General features: G+C 35.5%; 1 protein-coding gene across 1 annotated transcript in view; it reads left to right on the top strand.

Moving 5' to 3' along the window:
• Window positions 1-18,564, top strand: part of LAMA2 (laminin subunit alpha 2) — a 646,015-nt gene that overhangs the window by 278,995 nt on the left and 348,456 nt on the right. The window contains exon 5 of the mRNA XM_007190832.3: window positions 17,647-17,826. Coding sequence (XP_007190894.2) covers window positions 17,647-17,826 — 180 coding nt within the window. The remainder of the gene's footprint in view (window positions 1-17,646; window positions 17,827-18,564) is intronic.

Below are 18,564 nucleotides of genomic sequence, written 5' to 3'. Positions count from 1 at the left end.
TTGTTAAAATTTCTACGTCTATTTTCTCTTCTTAAAAACGGAGATAATAATTGCACCAATTTCATGAGGTGGTTGTAAGCATTAAGTGAGTTAATACTATTTGAGTTAGTACATACAGATTATATGCAAGAATGTCTGGTATCCAGTAAGTACGGAATCATAATCACTATTGTTTTTATGAGTAAGCTCCTGTATATTGCAGAGAAATTTCTAAAATAGCTATGAGGTTGGAACAGGTAACTAATGATTTATTCTCTTAATCTATCTTTGGTTGAGACACACCCAGAACAAAATTTGGAGCAATGCAAATGTTTGAGGAGAGTTGAAATAATTTTTCTTCTGGTGATTTTTCCCTCATGGTCTGCTCTGAAGCGACTCCTCTTAGATTCTTTTCTTGCTGTGAATTTCAGATGATATCTATATCCCTATATAGTCTTAGCTGGACAGCACAAAGATTTAGTAATGACACCTGCATTTGATAAAATTTAAATGATACGCTCCCAAAAGAGATTGAGAAAACCTATTTTGACAACCCTTCTTTTATCCATGCAAATATTGTATACTTTAATGGGAGGAAGAAAAACACAAATGGTAAATGAAAAATTCACAACTTGGAGTACTTTTAAAAATTATTATTTGAAAATAATTATAAATTTTTAGATAGATGTAAAATGAGGTCATGTGTCAAGGTCCTTTCTGAGGGAAAAAAGATATTTACATTTAGTAATTATTTCCTTTTTTGAAAATTTCAGGAACTTAATTGTCATTGTTTCTTTCATACATCATGACCAGTGGGCTCTTCTATTCAATTATGATGGATTACATGTCACTCATCTGGACATGTTTCAGATGAAACTAATCTAAGATCAAAGGGCTTAGAATTAAATGCTTTGCTGGATTGCTTTGACTTGTACAAAGCAAGAACACCAGCAGAAGCTTTTTGAAAGAAGGACCATATCAATTTTGAAACTTTGAGAAAATTGGAACTCCTAAAGTAGCTAAGACTTTGCTTCTATTTTTAATCTTTCCAAACCACTTAGCCTTTCTGTATGTTAATTCCATAGGATTTAGAAAGCACTGCCACATGAAATCTGGTATTCGTACAAAAAAATAAATAACTCTGAATAACTCTGATATGGAGAGTTAGAGACAGAGAGAGAGAGAGAGGTTCTCTTCTTTGACCAAGAGAGAAGCTATGCAACCTTTGGAGCACAATATTTTAACTAGTTTCACTAAGAGAGGAGAAAAATAAAAACATAAGATGACAGATACTCATTGAAGAAAACTGATTTTCTTATTCTACTGCAGTTTATTAATGACCATTGCTTTGGCAGTGATGAATCTGTGTAAATATTTCATGGAAGGAAAAGCTTTCATCCAGGAATAACAAATTCAAGAATTGTAATTCTAAAGAACAGGAGGAAAGCAATCTAAGTTTCAGGGGCAATTGGAGCCAAGTAGGTGTCAGAAAGGAGATATCTTACAGGAGTCTGAAAGACCTGTTAAGACTAAGCTCAGGGTACAGGTGTCAGTGATACAGTCATATTTGTTAAATAGTTCATTAAGCTGACATTTCCTTATATTCTTGGAATAGATTTGTTAAGGAAGTTAATGTCATTCACAGTCTTTGACATTTTTTATGTTAAAATATTACTTTTCCGGCAGCACAGTAGTCATCAACCATGGAAGTATAGTAGTTGTTTTGGTTGGGCTTATAAACTTCTGATGATAGTGTGATGTTTATTAAGGACCTTCCAAGATAATTCAGTACACTACACTCTGCATGAAAAGAAAATCTTTCCAGTTCTGTTAAGTAGGAATACTGAGGCACCTAAGGATATACAAGTATATTGTATTATTTTTATATTCAAAAATGGCTCTATTAGTGACTTAAATAATTTTTGGATGATTTATCCAAATGTTGGGGCTACAGGAATCCGCCTGTAATGTTTTTTAGGTACTTGAATTATTACACCTCTAGTGAGATTTATTGAATTATGGCAAATAAAATTTATGCTAAAATTCTTGATGTACATCCAATAAATGCAATTAAAAATATAGGTGAAATACATACAAAGTCAAAATTTAAATGACATACACAATTCAAAAATTGTGAATGAAGAAAGAGTTAATTCATTGGAAATTCTATCACAGTCTATAATATTTGGGCACTGTTAATGATTTACTCATTCAACAAATAATTATTGAATCTACTCTATGCTACTCACTGTATTAATCACTAAGACTATATTGTAAATAAGACAAAGTTTCTACTCTCATTGAGCTTACAGTCTAGTAGCAGATACAAGCAAGTAAATAGGCAGTGATCACAGTGGAGCTCAGAGAATTCATAGGAAGAGCTCCTAGACAGGACATGGAAGTGTTCATGGAAGGAAGGAATTGACATCTTAGCTGAGACCTGAAAGGTATAAAGTATATCTGTGCTAATGGGAGCAGTAGGGAGACATAAAACATGTTTGACAAAAGGCCCAAAGATGAGATAGATCATGACACAGAAGGGAAAGTGAAAATGATTCAGTGACCTGGAATGTAGTAAGCATCCAATAAATATTTTTGAATGAATGAGAGACTGACTGACTAAATGAATGAATGAGAAATATTGAAGCATGAAGAGGTGGTCTAGAGATAAAGCTTTGTAAGCATGTGTTTTAAGCCCTCAGAGTATTTCATTTTCTGGATGTACAAATGAACAGTATTTGAATTAATAAAAATAATCATAAAACAACAGTCATTAGTTGGAGGAAATAACCAAATGTGAGGAAAAGGAAAATGAAAAGAGGACTTCAATAAACTGTGCCTGATATAACTGGAAATAATGGACTAGAAAAAGATTCATTTTATAATACCCCACTTTCTCATTAAGAACCTAAAGTTTCTTGATAGGGAAATCTCTAGTCTGAAATGTTTAAATATTTTATTAACTTGTATTATAAATGACATATTAGGTAAGTTTTATTATTTATCAAGAGTATTTTTATTACCCATGAACTAATTTTCATATATTCATGTATTTTCATATTTTTAAGACTTTAAAAATTTGCATTGATTTGGAAAGGTTTTAAAAGCTGCAGTGAAACTTTTCTGATAAGGTAAGGAAGGTTATTTTTCAATAATTATTCAGTTACATATAATAAAACTAATGACAATCCATAAAGATGATAATACATTTAATAAAAACTTTTCTTGTAGAAGCAAGGTACTCCGTAATTGTTAATTAACTTTATCGATAGTTATTGCATGCCCATAGTGTTTAAGGAATATACTCTATATTTAAATATACTCTATTGTGTTTTCATGGACTCTTGTGTGACTAATAGCGCATCCAATTTATTGGTTGGATTATGAAATAGTCAGAATATGATTGAAGGAACTAACCCATGGGTAAGGTCCACTTTTCTCCGGTTGAAATTAAGTTGAATAGTTCTTAAGTTGAAACACAATGTCTTATGACATTTCTATGTCCTTATCAGCTGAAAATAGCCTGTCAAAATGAAACTTAAAGTTAACTAATGTTTAACTAATATTAACAAATGTAGGAGACCTAGATATAAGGAAATTGTGGATCAAAGCTGTTAATGCCTAATTTTCTGTAAATCAACTTAACCCAAAATGCTTGGGTAGAAAGTGATATGAAGGATTACTGACTTTAATTTCATTCTGTGGAAATACCATACTCAAAGATTTACTCATATAATAACAGAAAAATCTGAATAATTATTCTATGAAATTGCTTTACAGGTAGGAAGCTAGTTGAATATGCTAAATATTTAGCATTTACATAAGTTTCTTTATTCAAAAATTTTTACTTAGCACTCAGTTATTTTTAGATATTATCCTGTGTTCTGGGGATTATGTCAGTTAACAAAAAAGATTAAAAAAATCCCTGAACCCTTGGGACTTAGGTTCTAGAGAGTGGAGAGGAATAATCAACAAAGCAAATAAATCATATTCACGGTATGTTAGAAGAAAAGTACTGTGGAGAAAAATGAAGCAAATAGAGGAAATTGTGAGTGCCAGGATGAAGTTCGCACTGTAATTAGATAGTCATGGAAGGACTCACTGAGAAGGCCTTGTCTACGCAAGGTTTGAAAGAAATGAGAAAGTGAGCATTGTTAATATCTGGGAGAATAACATTCCAGGCAAGGGATCCCAAGTTTAAAAGCCCTGAGGTAAGATCCTATCTCACATGCCCAAACAAAGATGGCAGCCTGGCTGGAGCAGTGTGGATGAGGGAGAAAGTAGGAAAAGAGCTCCAAAAAGTCATTGTTTTCTCCTTTGACAGTATTAAGGGGTAGAAGTGGGGCGGTGACATTGCAGATAGTATAGGACCTCATAAGTCATTGTAAAAATTTTGGCTTTTATTGGTAGTGCAATAGAGAAGCATTGGAAGGTCTTAAGGAAAAGCATGACATGACCAGAGTTATATTTTTCACGGAATATTTAGAGAGCTCCCTGAAACATGCTATCCTTGACAAAATTTGCAAGCCAGTTTTTGGGGCACCAAATTATGAGGATAGAATAAAAGCTTTTGCTCACCTTCAGGAAATAATGACTTTTGTATAGTTTTCTAATGCTGAATGTGATTATGGTACGGGGTTTGAGATGGGACTGGACCTCTTTTGCTATGGTTTACATTATTTTCATAAAGTTGATGGCCAGCTTTTACCTCTTGTGTGTAACCTATTGAAGAGGAATCTCTTGGCAGAAATTATTGAAGATCATCCGGCGAACAGAAGTAAAGAAAACACCGACCAACTTGCAGCATGAGTGAGAGTTGGCTTTGTTTGGTCCATAATATTTTAAATTATTAATATTAAAGTTATAATTTTTGTTTTTAAGGAATACAGAGAATAAATTGATGGAAACATTTACTAAAAACTTAAAAAACAAAAACAAAAAAACAGCTGCTATGTTGCAAATAGACCCTAAGGAGGTGAGAGTTGTAGCAGGAAGACCTGTTCAGATCCTTATTGCAGTGCACAGGTGCAAGATGATGAAAGCTCTTGGACCAAGATAGTTTTAGTAGAGGTGGTGAGAAGTGTTTGGATGCTGGATATATTTTGAAGGTAAAGCCAACAAGATTTGCAGAAAAATTGGATGTAGGAAGAAGGAAAACAAAAGCAGGCAAGCATGACTCCAAGTTGTTGGTCCTGGGTAATTGAAAGGATAAAATTATTTAATGAGATTGGGAACACTGGGGATGAAGAAAGGGAACTCAGTTTGAGATATAAGTTTGAGGTACCTATTAGACAGTCACATAAATGGATCAAGAAGGCAGTTGGATTCTGCATGTGGACCTTAGGAGAGATCAAGCCTGGAGATATAAGTGTGGGAGGCGTCAATATAGATGGTATTAAATCTGTGAGCTTTGGTGGGATCGCTAAGTGAGCATGGATAGAACAGAAGACAAGGCCAAGGACTGGGCACCATGGTACTCCAATATTAGAAAGTTAGGGAGGAGAGAAGGTAATAAGTAGAGAGGGAGATTGGGAATGGGTAGCTGGAGGCAAACAAAGACAGTGTGGTGTCCTGGAAATCAATGGAGTAATCAATTGTTTCAAATGCTGTTAATAGATCAAGTATGGTGGAGACTGAAAATTGATCATTTAGAGGCTCCTGTTGACCACCCAGAGCCAGAGTCAGAGCCTTTGTTTGAGCTGTGCTAGAAACACAGTGGCAAATTGTTGCACTGTCACCTTTTCCTAAGCTTCATACAGATCACCCCCTTTCTCCAAAAGTATGCTTGCTTTCTTTTTTTTTCCCATGCTGGGTAAAATACAAGTGATTAGGTTCATTTTTCAAAGTTATCTTTGTGATCTTATTCTCCCTCTCTGAATTAATATCACATTAATCATGATTAGATTTAAGAGGTTTCACAAGTCTTAACCACTCATTTACATACATGCTCTTTGACCACACCTGTAGATAGCTGATCTCATCCTACACATATGAAAATTATTGTTCTATCTCCTGGTGTCACCTTACTTTCAAATTGTTATACGAATTTCATTGACACACTTAGAGATTGATAAAGGGGATTTTAAAATGTTCGTCAAGTTGTCAACTCCATCCACTTCCACTACTCATTTCAAAGTTTCTTATCCTTATTAATGATCCTTAATTAGCCTTCATTCTCCCATCCATCCCATCCATACACTCAATAAACTTCTATCATTGAGGAGGCTGTTAGGAATATAGCTTTTCCAGTAATCTAAAGCAGATGTAGTAATATAAATAGAAAAACATAATAATAAGGGACCATTATCCATACTAGAATTTTGATTATTTGCTGCATAAAACGTCTTTAAATTATATTCTAATTATCAAAGTAAAAATGCCATAGAGGCCCTCAAATCTTATCCATCTGCAAGGGAAACATGATTTATATAGTACCCTTACACTAATAAAAATAATTTATTTGGATGGGTAGAGTGTAATATTGATTTAGTCGTTTGGTCATAAAAAGAGATGATCTCTCATGAGTTTTTTTTTTTTTTCTCTTTATCTGTGAAAGCTAATTTCAAAGAAGAGTGTAATTTTAAAATCTAAAAAACCAGTGGTTAATCAGGCTGATATTTTCAGTTGGAATAAATTCCTTTGACAGCATGAACATGTATCCACTAACATGTCTGTAATGGAAATCATTTCAGAAGACACTAGACTGCCACAGACTTCCCACAGCCTCACAGCAAGACAGTGGTGGTCTTGAGGAATAATACTTTTCATCTTTTTGAAGATAGACACCCTCCAGTTGTCACCCCACAGGAAATCAGGAAGTATGCTAAACTATCCAGTGGAGTTGGAATTACACAGCGAGGTTCCAATGGAAATATCCTATCCAATATTATGATTTATTTTGAAGGAGAGTTTTTTAAAAAAGGAAAAAAAAATGATGGAAATAAGCTGCACAAAACATGGCCAAACAGCTGTCTGGTTTTCTGTCTCAGAAACAGCTTGGGACTAACTATACTCACAAGATCTCTTGGCGGAGTAGCTTGATGAAAATACGAAAGCTGTGAGGAGAAGTGTTCCTTTGCTGAAGGCTTTCTTTATCTATCATGGTTTATTAACGTAAATGAGAACATGTGTACCATTTTTTAAAGTTCCTGTATGTTTATGTGAGGCACTTAGTGATTCCATGTACAGCACAAATACAGTTCACCATAGTATTAACACCAAGTAAACCTTAATAATTTTTGGAAAACTTCGTTCTAGACATGGTCTGATTCTCTCCCTTCAAATAGCATTTTTAGGAGCAGTCAAGTAAGAGCTTGATAAGACAGAAATTTAAGCATGAATTCAAGGGCACTGGTGAATTTTTGGATGTCAAAATTAATCTGTAAGGGGAATTCATTTTAATTGCTTCATACATCTATTTATTCATTCTTTACCGTTTAATGGATACCTTCTTAAGTAATAGAGACGACTTGATTTTAAACACATTTCTGGCTCACCTGCTAGATATCAGAACGGTAGAATATACAAGATCTGCCTTACTCTTAAAATTTTCTACATCAGAGGGGGAGGATATTCAGTATTTGGAGATTTATTATTTTAGGAGACCTTGTATTTTATCACCCTCAAAAGTTGATTTAAGTGAATTTATTCTTTACTAAGTATCCAAGGTAGGTTCAATTAGCTGGGACATTTCATATTTTTATCATGAGGCATTTTGAGTCTATTCTTTGTGACATCAGAATTAGTTTCTCATCTCAGAGTTTGCTGTATTTATTCCTCTAGTGACTCAGTAGTTTATTGGCAGTCAGTTTGTAAAATTCTCTCAGGGATTATCTAAATGCAGAATGTTAGGAATGGAGACACATATTGCCTCTCCTGTCAAAAAATGTAATTAACACAAATGATATATTGTCTTGCAAAAGTGGATGAAAATTCCAGTGGGTGACCTCAAGTCACAGTTCCCAGTGCACTTAAAGACTGTTGTGTTCCTTAATAGCTCCCAGCCCAGCCCAGGACTCCTTTCTTCTTTTTCTTATTTTATTTTTAACATCTTTATTGGAAGATAATTGCTTTACAATGGTGTGTTAGTTTCTGCTTTATAACAAAGTGAATCAGCTATACATAGACATATATCCCCATATCCCCTCCCTCTTGTATCTCCCTCCCACCCTTCCTATCCCACCCCTCGAGGTGGTCACAAAACACCGAGCTGACCTCCCTGTGCTATGTGGCTGCTTCCCACTAGCTATCTGTTTTACATTTGGTAGTGTATATATGTCCATGCCACTCTCTCACTTTGACCCAGCTTACCCTTCCCCCTCCCCGTGTCCTCAAGTCCATTCTTTACGTCTGCATCTTTATTCCTGTCCTACCCCTAGGTTTTTCAGAACCTTTTTTTTTTTCAGATTCCATATATAGGTGTTCCATACTGTATTTGTTTTTCTCTTTCTGACTTACTTCACTCTGTATGACAGACTCTAGGTCCATCCACCTCACTACAAATAACTAAATTTCGTTTCTTTTTATGGCTGAGTAATATTCCATTGTATATATGTGCCACATCTTCTATCCATTCATCTGTTGATGGACACTTAGGTTGCTCCCATGTCCTGGCTATAGTAAATAGAGCTGCAGTGAACATTGTGGTACATGACTCTTTTTGAATTATGGTTTTCTCAGGGTATATGCCCAGTAGTGGGATTGCTTGGTCATATGGTAGTTCTATTTTTAGGTTTTTGAAAAACCTCCATACTGTTCTCCATAGTGGCTGTATCAAATTACATTCCCACCAACAGTGCAAGAATGTTCCCTTTTCTCCACACCCTCTCCAGCATTTATCGTTTGTAGAATTTTTGATGATGGCCATTCTGACTGGTATGAGGTGATACCTCATTGTAGTTTTGATTTGCCTTTCTCTAATGATTAGTGATATTGAGCATCCTTTCATGTATTTGTTGGCAATCTGTATATCTTCTTTGGAGAAATGTCTATTTAGGTCTTCTGCCCATTTTTGGATTAGGTTGTTTGTTTTTTTTGATGTTGAGCTGCGTGAGCTGCTTGTATGTCTTGGAAATTAATCCTTTGTCAGTTGCTCCGTTTGCATATATTTTCTCCCATTCTGAGGGGTGTCTTTTCGTCTTTTTTATGGCTTTGCTGTGCAAAAGCTTTTAAGTTTCATTAGGTCCCATTTGTTTATTTTGGTTTTTATTTCCATTTCTCTAGAAGGAGGGTCAAAAAGGATCTTGCCGTGATTTATGTCATAGACTGTTCTGCCTATGTTTTCCTCTGAGAGTTTGATAGTGTCTGGCCTTACATTTAGGTCTTTAATCCATTTTGAGTTTGTTTTTGTGTATGGTGTTAGGAAGTGTTCTAATTTCATTCTTTTACATGTAGTTGTCCAGTTTTCCCAGCACCACTTATTGAAGAGGCTGTCTTTTCTCCATTGTATATTCTTGCCTCTCTTATCAAAGATAAGGTTATGACATACGCCTGAGTTTATCTCTGGGCTTTCTATCCTGTTCCATTGACCTATATTTCTGTTTTTGTGCCAGTGCCATGTTGTCTTGATTAATGTAGCTTTGTAGTATAGTCTGAAGTCCAGGAGCCTGATTCCTCCAGCTCTGTTTTTCTTTCTCAAGATTGCTTTGTCTATTCGGGCTCTTTCGTGTTTCCATACAAATTGTGAGATTTTTTGTTCTAATTCTGTGAAAAATGCCATTGGTAGATTGGTAGGGATTGAATTGAATCTGTATATTGCTTTGGATAGTATAGTCATTTTCACAGTGTTGATTCTTCCAATCCAAGAACATGGTATATCTCTCCATCTGTTTCTATCATCTGTAATTTCTTTCATCAGTGTCTTATAGTTTTCTGCACAAAGGTCTTTTGTCTCCTTAGGTAGGTTTATTCCTAGGTATTTTATTCTTTTTGTTGCAGGGGTAAATGGGAGTCTTTCCTTAATTTCTCTTTCAGATTTTTCATCATTAGTGTATAGGAATGCAAGAGATTTCTGTGCATTACTTTTGTATCCTGCTACTTTACCAAATTCATTGATCAGCTCTAGTAGTTTTCTGGTAGCATCTTTAGGTTTCTCTATGTATAGTATCATGTCATCTGCAAACAGTGACAGCTTTACTTCTTTTCCGATTTGGATTCCTTTTATTTCTTTTTCTTCTCTGATTTCTGTGGCTAAAACTTCCAAAACTATGTTGAATAATAGTGGTGAGAGTGGGCAACCTTGTCTTGTTCATGATCTTAAAGGAAATGGTTTCAGTTTTTCACCATTGAGAACGATGTTGGCTGTGGGTATGTCATATATGGCCTTTATTATGATGAGGTAAGTTCCCTCTATGCCTACTTTCTGGAGGGTTTTTATCATAAATGGCTTTTGAATTTTGTTGAAAGCTTTTTCTGCATCTATTGAGATGATCATATTGTTTCTGTCCTTCCATTTGTTAATATGGTGTATCACATAGATTGATTTGTGTATATTGAAGAATCTTTGCATTTCTGGGATAAACCCCACTTGATCATGGTGTATGATCCTTTTAATGTGCTGTTGGAGTCTTTGCTAGAATTTTGTTGAGGATTTTTGCATCTATGTTCATCAGTGATACTGGCCTGTAGTTTCCTTTTTTTGTGACATCTTTGTCTGGTTTTGGTATCAGGGTGATGGTGGCCTCATAGAATGAGTTTGAGAGTGTTCCTCCCTCTGCTATATTTTGGAAGAGTTTGAGAAGGACAGGTGTTAGCCCTTCTCTGAATGTTTGATAGAATTCACCTGGGAAGCCATCTGGTCCTGGGCTTTTGTTTGTTGGAAGATTTTTAATCACAGTTTCAATTTCAGTGCTTGTGATTGGTCTGTTGATATTTTCTATTTCTTCCTGGTTCAGTCTCGGAATGTTGTGCTTTTCTAAGAATTTGTCCACTTCTTCCACGTTATCCATTTTATTGACATATAGTTGCTTGTGGTAATCTCTCATGATCCTTTGTATTTCTGCAGTGTCAATTGTTACTTCTCCTTTTTCATTTAGAAGTCTGTTGATTTGAGTCTTTTCCCTTTTTTTCTTGATGAGTCTGGCTAATGGTTTATCAATTTTTGTTTATCTTCTCAAAGAACCAGCTTTTAGTTTTATTGATCTTTGCTATAGTTTCCTTCATTTCTTTTTTATTTATTTTTGATCTGATCTTTATGATTTCTTTCCTTCTGCTAACTTTGGGGTTTTTTTCTTCTTTCTCTAATTGCTTTAGGTGTAAGGTTAGGTTGTTTATTTGAGATGTTTCTTGTTTCTTGAGGTAGGATTGTATTTCTATAAACTTCCCTGTTAGAACTGCTGAATCCCATAGGTTGTGGGTCATCATGTTTTCATTGTCATTTGTTTCTAGGTATTTTTTGATTTCCTCTTTGATTTCTTCAGTGATCTCTCGGTTATTTAGTAGTGTATTGTTTAGCCTCCATCTGTTTGTATTTTTTACAGTTTTTTTCTTGTAATTGATATCTAGTCGCATAGCATTGTGGTCAGAAAAGATATGTGATACAATTTCAATTTTCTTAAATTTACCAAGGCTTGATTTGTGACCCAAGATATGGTCTATCCTGGAGAAAGTTCCATGAGCACTTGAGAAGAAAGTGTATTCTGTTGTTTTTTGATGGAATGTCCTATAAATATCAATTAAGTCCATCTTGTTTAAGTGTCATTTAAATCTTGTGTTTTCTTATTTATTTTCATTTGGGATGATCTGTCCATTGGTGTAAGTGGGATGTTAAAGTCCCGTACTATGATTATGTTACTGTCAATTTCCCCTTTTATGGCTGTTAGCATTTGCCTTATATATTGAGGTGCTCCTATGTTGGGTGCATAAATATTTACAATTGTTAAATCTTCTTCTTGGATTGATCCCTTGATCATTATGTAGTGTCCTTCTTTGTCTTTTGTAATAGTCTTTATTTTAAAGTCTATTTTGTCTGATGTGAGAGTTGCTATTCCAGCTTTCTTTTGATTTCCATTTGCATGGAAGGTCTTTTTCCATCCCCTCACTTTCAGTCTGTATGTGTCCCTATGTCTGAAGTGTGTCTCTTGTAGACAGCATATGTACGGGTCTTGTTTTTGTATCCATTCAACCAGTCTGTGTCTTCTGGTTGGAGCATTTAATCCATTTACATTTAAGGTAGTTATCGATATGTATGTTCCTATTACCATTTTGGGTAGTGTTATTGTAGGTCTTTTCCTTCTCTTGAGTTTCCTGCCTAGAGGAGTTCCTTTAGCATTTGTTGTAAAGCTGGTTTGGTGGTGCTGAATTCTCTTAGCTTTTGCTTGTCTGTAAAGGTTTTAATTTCTCCGTCTAATCTGAATGAGATCCTTGCTGGGTAGAGTAATCTTGGTTGTAGGTTTTTCCCTTTCATCACTAAATATGTCCTGCCACTCCCTTCTGGCTTGCAGAGTTTCTGCTGAAAAATCAGCTGTTAACCTTATGGGGATTCCCTTGTATGTTATTTGTTGTTTTTCCCTTGCTGCTTTTAATATTTGTTCTTTGTATTTAATTTCTGATAGTTTGGTTAATATGTGTCTTGTCGTGTTTCTCCTTGGATTTATCTTGTATGGGACTCTCTGAACTTCCTAGACTTGATTGACTATTTGCTTTCCCATATTGGGGAAGTTTTCAACTATAATCTCTTCAAATATTTTCTCAGTCCATTTCTTTTCCTCTTCTTCTTCTGGGACCCCTATAATTCGAATGTTGGTGCATTTAATGTTGTCCCAGAGGTCTCTGAGACTGTCCTCAATTCTTTCCATTCCTTTTTCTTTATTCTGCTCTGCGGTAGTTATAGCCAGTATTTTATCCTCCAGGTCACTTATCCATTCTTCTATCTCAGTTATTCTGCCATTGATTCCTTCTTGAGAATTTTTAATTTCATTTATTGTGTTGTTCGTCATTGTTTGTTTGCTCTTTAGTTCTTCTAGGTCCTTGTTAAACGGTTCTTGTATTTTCTCCATTCTATTTCCAAGATTTTGGACCATCTTTACTATCATTACTCTGAATTCTTTTTCAGGTAGACTGCCTATTTCCTCTTCATTTGTTTGGTCTGGTGGGTTTTTACCTTGCTCCTTCATCTGCTGTGTGTTTCTCGGTCTTCTCTTTTTTTTTTAACTTACTGTGTTTGGGGTTTCCTTTTCGCAGGCTGCAGGTTCATAGTTCCCATTGTTTTTGGTGTCTGCCCCCAGTGGCTAAGGTTGGTTCAATGGGTTCTGTAGGCTTCCTGGTGGAGGGGATTAGTGCCTGTGTTCTGGTGGATGAGGCTGGATCTTGTCTTTCTGGTGGGCAGGACTGCATCCGTGGTTTGTTTTGGGGTGTCAGTGATCTTAGTATGATTTTAGGCAGCCTCTCTGCTATGGGTGGGATTGTGTTCCTATCTTGCTAGTTGTTTGGCATAGGGTGTCCAGCACTGTAGCTTGCTGGTTTTTGAGTGGAGCTGGGTCTTCGTGCTGAGTTGGAGCTCTCTCGGAGAGCTTTTGCCATTTGATATTATGTGGAGCCGGGAGGTCTCTGGTGGACCAATGTCCTGAACTCGGCTCTCCCACCTCAGAGGCACAGGCCTGACACCTGGCCAGAGCAGCAAGACCCTGTCAGCCACACAGCTCAGAAGAAAAGGGAGAAAAAAAGGAAGAAAGAAAGAAAAAAATAAAAAAAATTTATTAAAATAAAAATATTATTAAAATTAAAAAAATTAAAAAGTAATAAAAAAAGAAAAGAAAGGAATAGAGGCAACCAAACTAAAAAACAAATCCACCAATGATAACCAGCACTAAAAAGTATACAAAAAAAACAAAACAAAACAGACAGACCATAAGACAAATGGTAAAAGCAAAGCTGTACAGAAAAAATCACACAAAGAAGCATGCACATACACAGTCATCAAAAGAGAAAAAGGAAAAAAATATATCTATATATTAAAAAAAAGAAGGAAGAGAGCAACCAAATCAATAAACAAATCTACCAATGAAAATAAACTCAAAATACTAAACTAAGATAAACAGAAAACCAAAAACAAATTAGATACAGAAAGCAAACCCCAAGTCTACAGTTGCTCCCAAAGTCCACTGCCTCAATTTTTGGATGATTCGTTGTCTATTCAGGTATTCCAGAGATGCAGCGTACATCAAGTTGATCGTGGGGATTTAATCTGCTGCTCCTGAGGCTGCTGGGAGAGATTTCCCTTTCTCTTCTTTGCACAGCTCCTGGGGTTCAGCTTTGGATTTGGCTCCGCTATGCGTGTAGGTAGCCTGGGGGCATCTTTTGGGAAGTCTGAGGTCTTCTGCCAGCATTCAGTAGGTGTTCTGTAGGAGTTGTTCCACATGTAGATGTATTTTTGATGTATTTGTGGGGAGGAAGGTGATCTCCACGTCTTACTCTTCTGTCATCTTGAAGGTCTCTCCTTTTTTTTTTAATTTATTTTTTTCCTGAAGTATAATTGATTTACAGTATTATATTAGTTTCAAGGGTACATCATAGTGATTCAGTATTTTTATAGATTATATTCCATTTAAAGTTCTTACAAAATAATGACCATATTTCCCCTGTGCAGTACAATATATCGTTGTAACTTATTTATTTTATATATAGTATTTTGTATCTTTTTTAAAATTCGGGTATAGTTGTTTTACAGTATGGTGTTAGTTTCTACTGTACAATGAAGTGAAGTAAAGTTTCCTGTGCTATACAGGTTCTCATTAGTTATGTATTTTATATATATTAGTGTATATATGTCAATCCCAATCTCCCAATTCATCCCACATCCCCTTTCCCCCTTGGGGTCCATACATTTGTTCTCTATGTCTCTGTCTGTATTTCTGCCTTGCAAACAGGTTCATCTGTACCATTTGTCTAGATCCCACATATATGCATTAATATACGATATTTATATTTCTCTTTCCGACTTACTTCACTCTGTGTGACTGTCTCTAAGTCCATCCATGTCTCTACAAATGATCCAATTTCGTTCCTTTTTATGGCTATTATTCCATTGTATATATTATATGTACCACACCTTTATCCATTTGTCTGTCAGTGGGTATTTAGTTTGCTTCCATGACCTGGCTATGGTAAATAATGCTACAATGAACATTGAGGTGCATGTGTCTTTTTGAATTATGGTTTTCTCTGAGTATATGCCCAGTAGTGGGGTAGCTGGGTCATATGGTAATTCTATTTTTAGTTTTTTTTTTTTTTTTTTTTTTTTTAATGTTTTTTTTTTTTTTAAGTTATTTATTTATTTATTTATGGCTGTGTTGGGTCTTCGCTTCTGTGCGAGGGCTTTCTCTAGTTGTGGCAAGCGGGGGCCACTCTTCATTGCGGTGCGCGGGCCTCTCACTATCGCGGCCTCTCTTGTTGCGGAGCACAGGCTCCAGACGCGCAGGCTCAGAAATTGTGGCTCACGGGCCCAGTTGCTCCGCGGCATGTGGGATCTTCCCAGACCGGGGCTCGCACCCATGTCCCCTGCACTGGCAGGCAGATTCTCAACCACTGCACCACCAGGGAAGCCCTATTTTTAGTTTTTTAAGGAACCTCCATACTGTTCTCCATAGTGGCTGTATCAATTTACATTCCTACCAACAGTGCAAGAGGGTTCCCTTTTCTCCACACCCTCTCCAGCATTTATTGTTTGTAGATTTTTTTGATGATGGCCATTCTGACAGGTGTGAGATGATACCTCATTGTAGTTGTGATTTGCCTTTCTCTAATAATTAGTGATGTGGAGCATCTTTTCATGTGCCTCTTGGCCTTCTGTATGTCTTCTTTGGAGAAATGTCTATTTAGGTCTTCCACCCATTTTTTAATATTGAGCTGCATAAGCTGTTTTTATATTTTGGAGATTAATCCTTTGTCTGTTGATTCATTTGCAACTATTTTCTCCCATTCTGGGGGTTGTCTTTCATCTTGTTTACGGTTTCCTTTGCTCTTTAGCCTCCTGTGTGTGCGTGCACATGCTGTGTGTGTGTGTGTGTGTGTGTGTTCAGTCCAAAACTTACTACTCAATTTCAATTCCTTTAACAATTTTAATCTCATTTGATTTATTGCATAGGTAATAATGCATTTACAAAGTACAAAAAAGTGAAAGTAGTTCTTCCTATCATTTTATTGAGAGTTTCCGTATTCTTTTGTAAGGTACATATAATTCACTGTATAGTTGTATAATTTATTTAACCAGTCTCACATTGATGGATATTAGATTGTTTCCAGTCTTCTGTTATTACCAAAAAATGTGGTGGGAATTCAATATAGTTTTACATTTCATTAATTACATGTTAATTAGTGATATCTATCTATCTATCTATCTATCTATCTATCTGTAGGGTAATTTCCCAGAAGTGGAATTTCTAAGTAAAATATTCTGTGCATTTGTAATTTTGACAGTTATTGCTAAATTCACCTTCATAAGGGCCTGTGCCATTTTACACTCACACCTGTAGGTATGTGAGAATTGCTGTACCTCTTTAGTCTTGCCATCAGGGAGTATTATCAATATTTTAGGATTCTGACAACCTGAAAAAATGGAGAAGGTTTTTAGAGTGGTTTTAATTAACGGTTCTGTTATGAGTGAGGTTCACTATCTTATCAAAAGTTTAATAGCCATTTATATTTCCCTTTCTTTGAATAGTCCTCTTACATCTTTTGTCTGTTTTTGTGTTGTTGTTATTTTTTCTTGTTGATTTATAGGCGTTCTTTAGGCATTAGAAAAATAATTCCTTTATCTGTGATAGAAGTACTTCTTATTTTATCAAATGGTTTATTCCCCATTAGAATTCTCTGCTCTCATGAAATCCCTGTTAGAACATGTGAGCCTCATGCCTCCAAATTACCTTTGGAGGGTAATTTCTTGACCATTTCTCCATTTTTTACCTGGAAAATGGCATGGTTAGATTTGATTTCTTCTGGTGTCAGTTGTGCTAAATTATTTTTCTGAAAAAATTGCCATCCTGTCCAGGTTTTCATATATTTTCATAGAGTGTATTTTTCATAGAATGTGTTATATCCTTGGTAAATTTTTTGCCTTCTTGATCTATCAATTACTAAAAAACAAACAACAACAACAACAACCCCCAGCTTATTGAAATTTCTCACTGTGCTTGGAGATTTGTGTAGTTTTTCTTGTAATGTGTCCATTTTTGCTCTCTATATTTTAAGGCTATAGAATTAGACACTTTCAAGTTCAGAATAAAAAAAAATTAAGCTCCTGATGGTTTCTCGTTTTTGTCTGATATTTTGTAACATTTTTATACCAAGTTTTCTGGTTTCCCACTATGTACTACAGTCTTAAATAATGTTAGGGCACAATAATTTTCAGAAAAAGAATGACTGACTTAAGAATTTATAGAAATCCAAGGAAAGTCAAGTAGATGCACTGCCTTGGAACAGAGAAATATGGGTAATTGCAGTATATACAACACACCTGAAATATAAGCAAATAAATTGCATGTATATGTACTAAAGCATTCATAAAATTCCTCAATTACTTCACTGCATTCCAGTAAATAAATATGAACCTGTATGTGCCTGACTAACTGGGAGAAAGGGAGCTTAACTTTATTTTTCTAAGGAAAATTAAACAAAACCAGATATTTAATTTTTGGTAACTTTAATTGTCAAATGATTTCCCACATTGTGTAGATTCACATCTCTTTGATCAATGGGAGACCGAGTGCTGATGATCCGTCTCCTGAACTGCTAGAATTTACCTCTGCCCGCTATATTCGCCTGAGATTTCAGAGGATCCGCACCTTGAATGCCGATTTGATGATGTTTGCTCACAAAGACCCAAGAGAAATTGACCCCATTGTCACACGAAGAGTAAGTTACAATGAATCATACTGGAACTTGTGAATGATATTGTGCCCGTCGTTTTAATTGTCTGTTAAATAGTTTTAAAAGATATTTTTCAGTGAAGGAGTGAAAGACCTGGAAATTCCACAGACCTTCCTTTGTTTAAATCTAAGCTCTGCCACTTATTAGATGTGTAACATTTATCAAACTTTTTAACATTTCTAAACTTTAATTTCCTCTTTGGTACAATGGAGATCATAATGCCTAGATCATTATCTTAATTTTGAGGCCTAAGTTAGTTTTTCGACACTTTGGGTAATCCATACTACTATTATAATTGGCTTTGCGGGGGTGGTTACTAAAGGAAGGGAATGGGCTTTGAAACATTTTTGGTTGCAACCCACACTAAGAAATACATTTTATATCATGACTTAGTACACACACACACACACACACACACACACACACACATCACATGACATCTTGATAACCTTTAATGTGCATAGATCAGCTGGTGATGTGGAAATGCAGATTCGGATTCAGTAGGTCTAGGGCAGAACTGAGAAACTGCAATTCTAATAAATTCCCAGGTGATATGGATGTCACTGTTCTTTGGACCATTTTGTCTAATTAAATAATTTAGTTTTATGCTTCATTAATGAATCACAAGGCACTGCTAGTCAAAAGAGTGCTGCTATAGGAAAAAAGTGATTATATATACTATTTTATTTTCCTTTATGAATTGAATATCAGGCAAAAATGGTC

This window comes from Balaenoptera acutorostrata, chromosome 14, assembly GCF_949987535.1.
Source record: "Balaenoptera acutorostrata chromosome 14, mBalAcu1.1, whole genome shotgun sequence".
In the NCBI taxonomy this organism is placed as follows: Eukaryota; Metazoa; Chordata; class Mammalia; order Artiodactyla; family Balaenopteridae; genus Balaenoptera; species Balaenoptera acutorostrata.
Note: the sequence above shows the minus strand (reverse complement) of the source record. Positions and strands in the feature narration are given on the sequence as shown.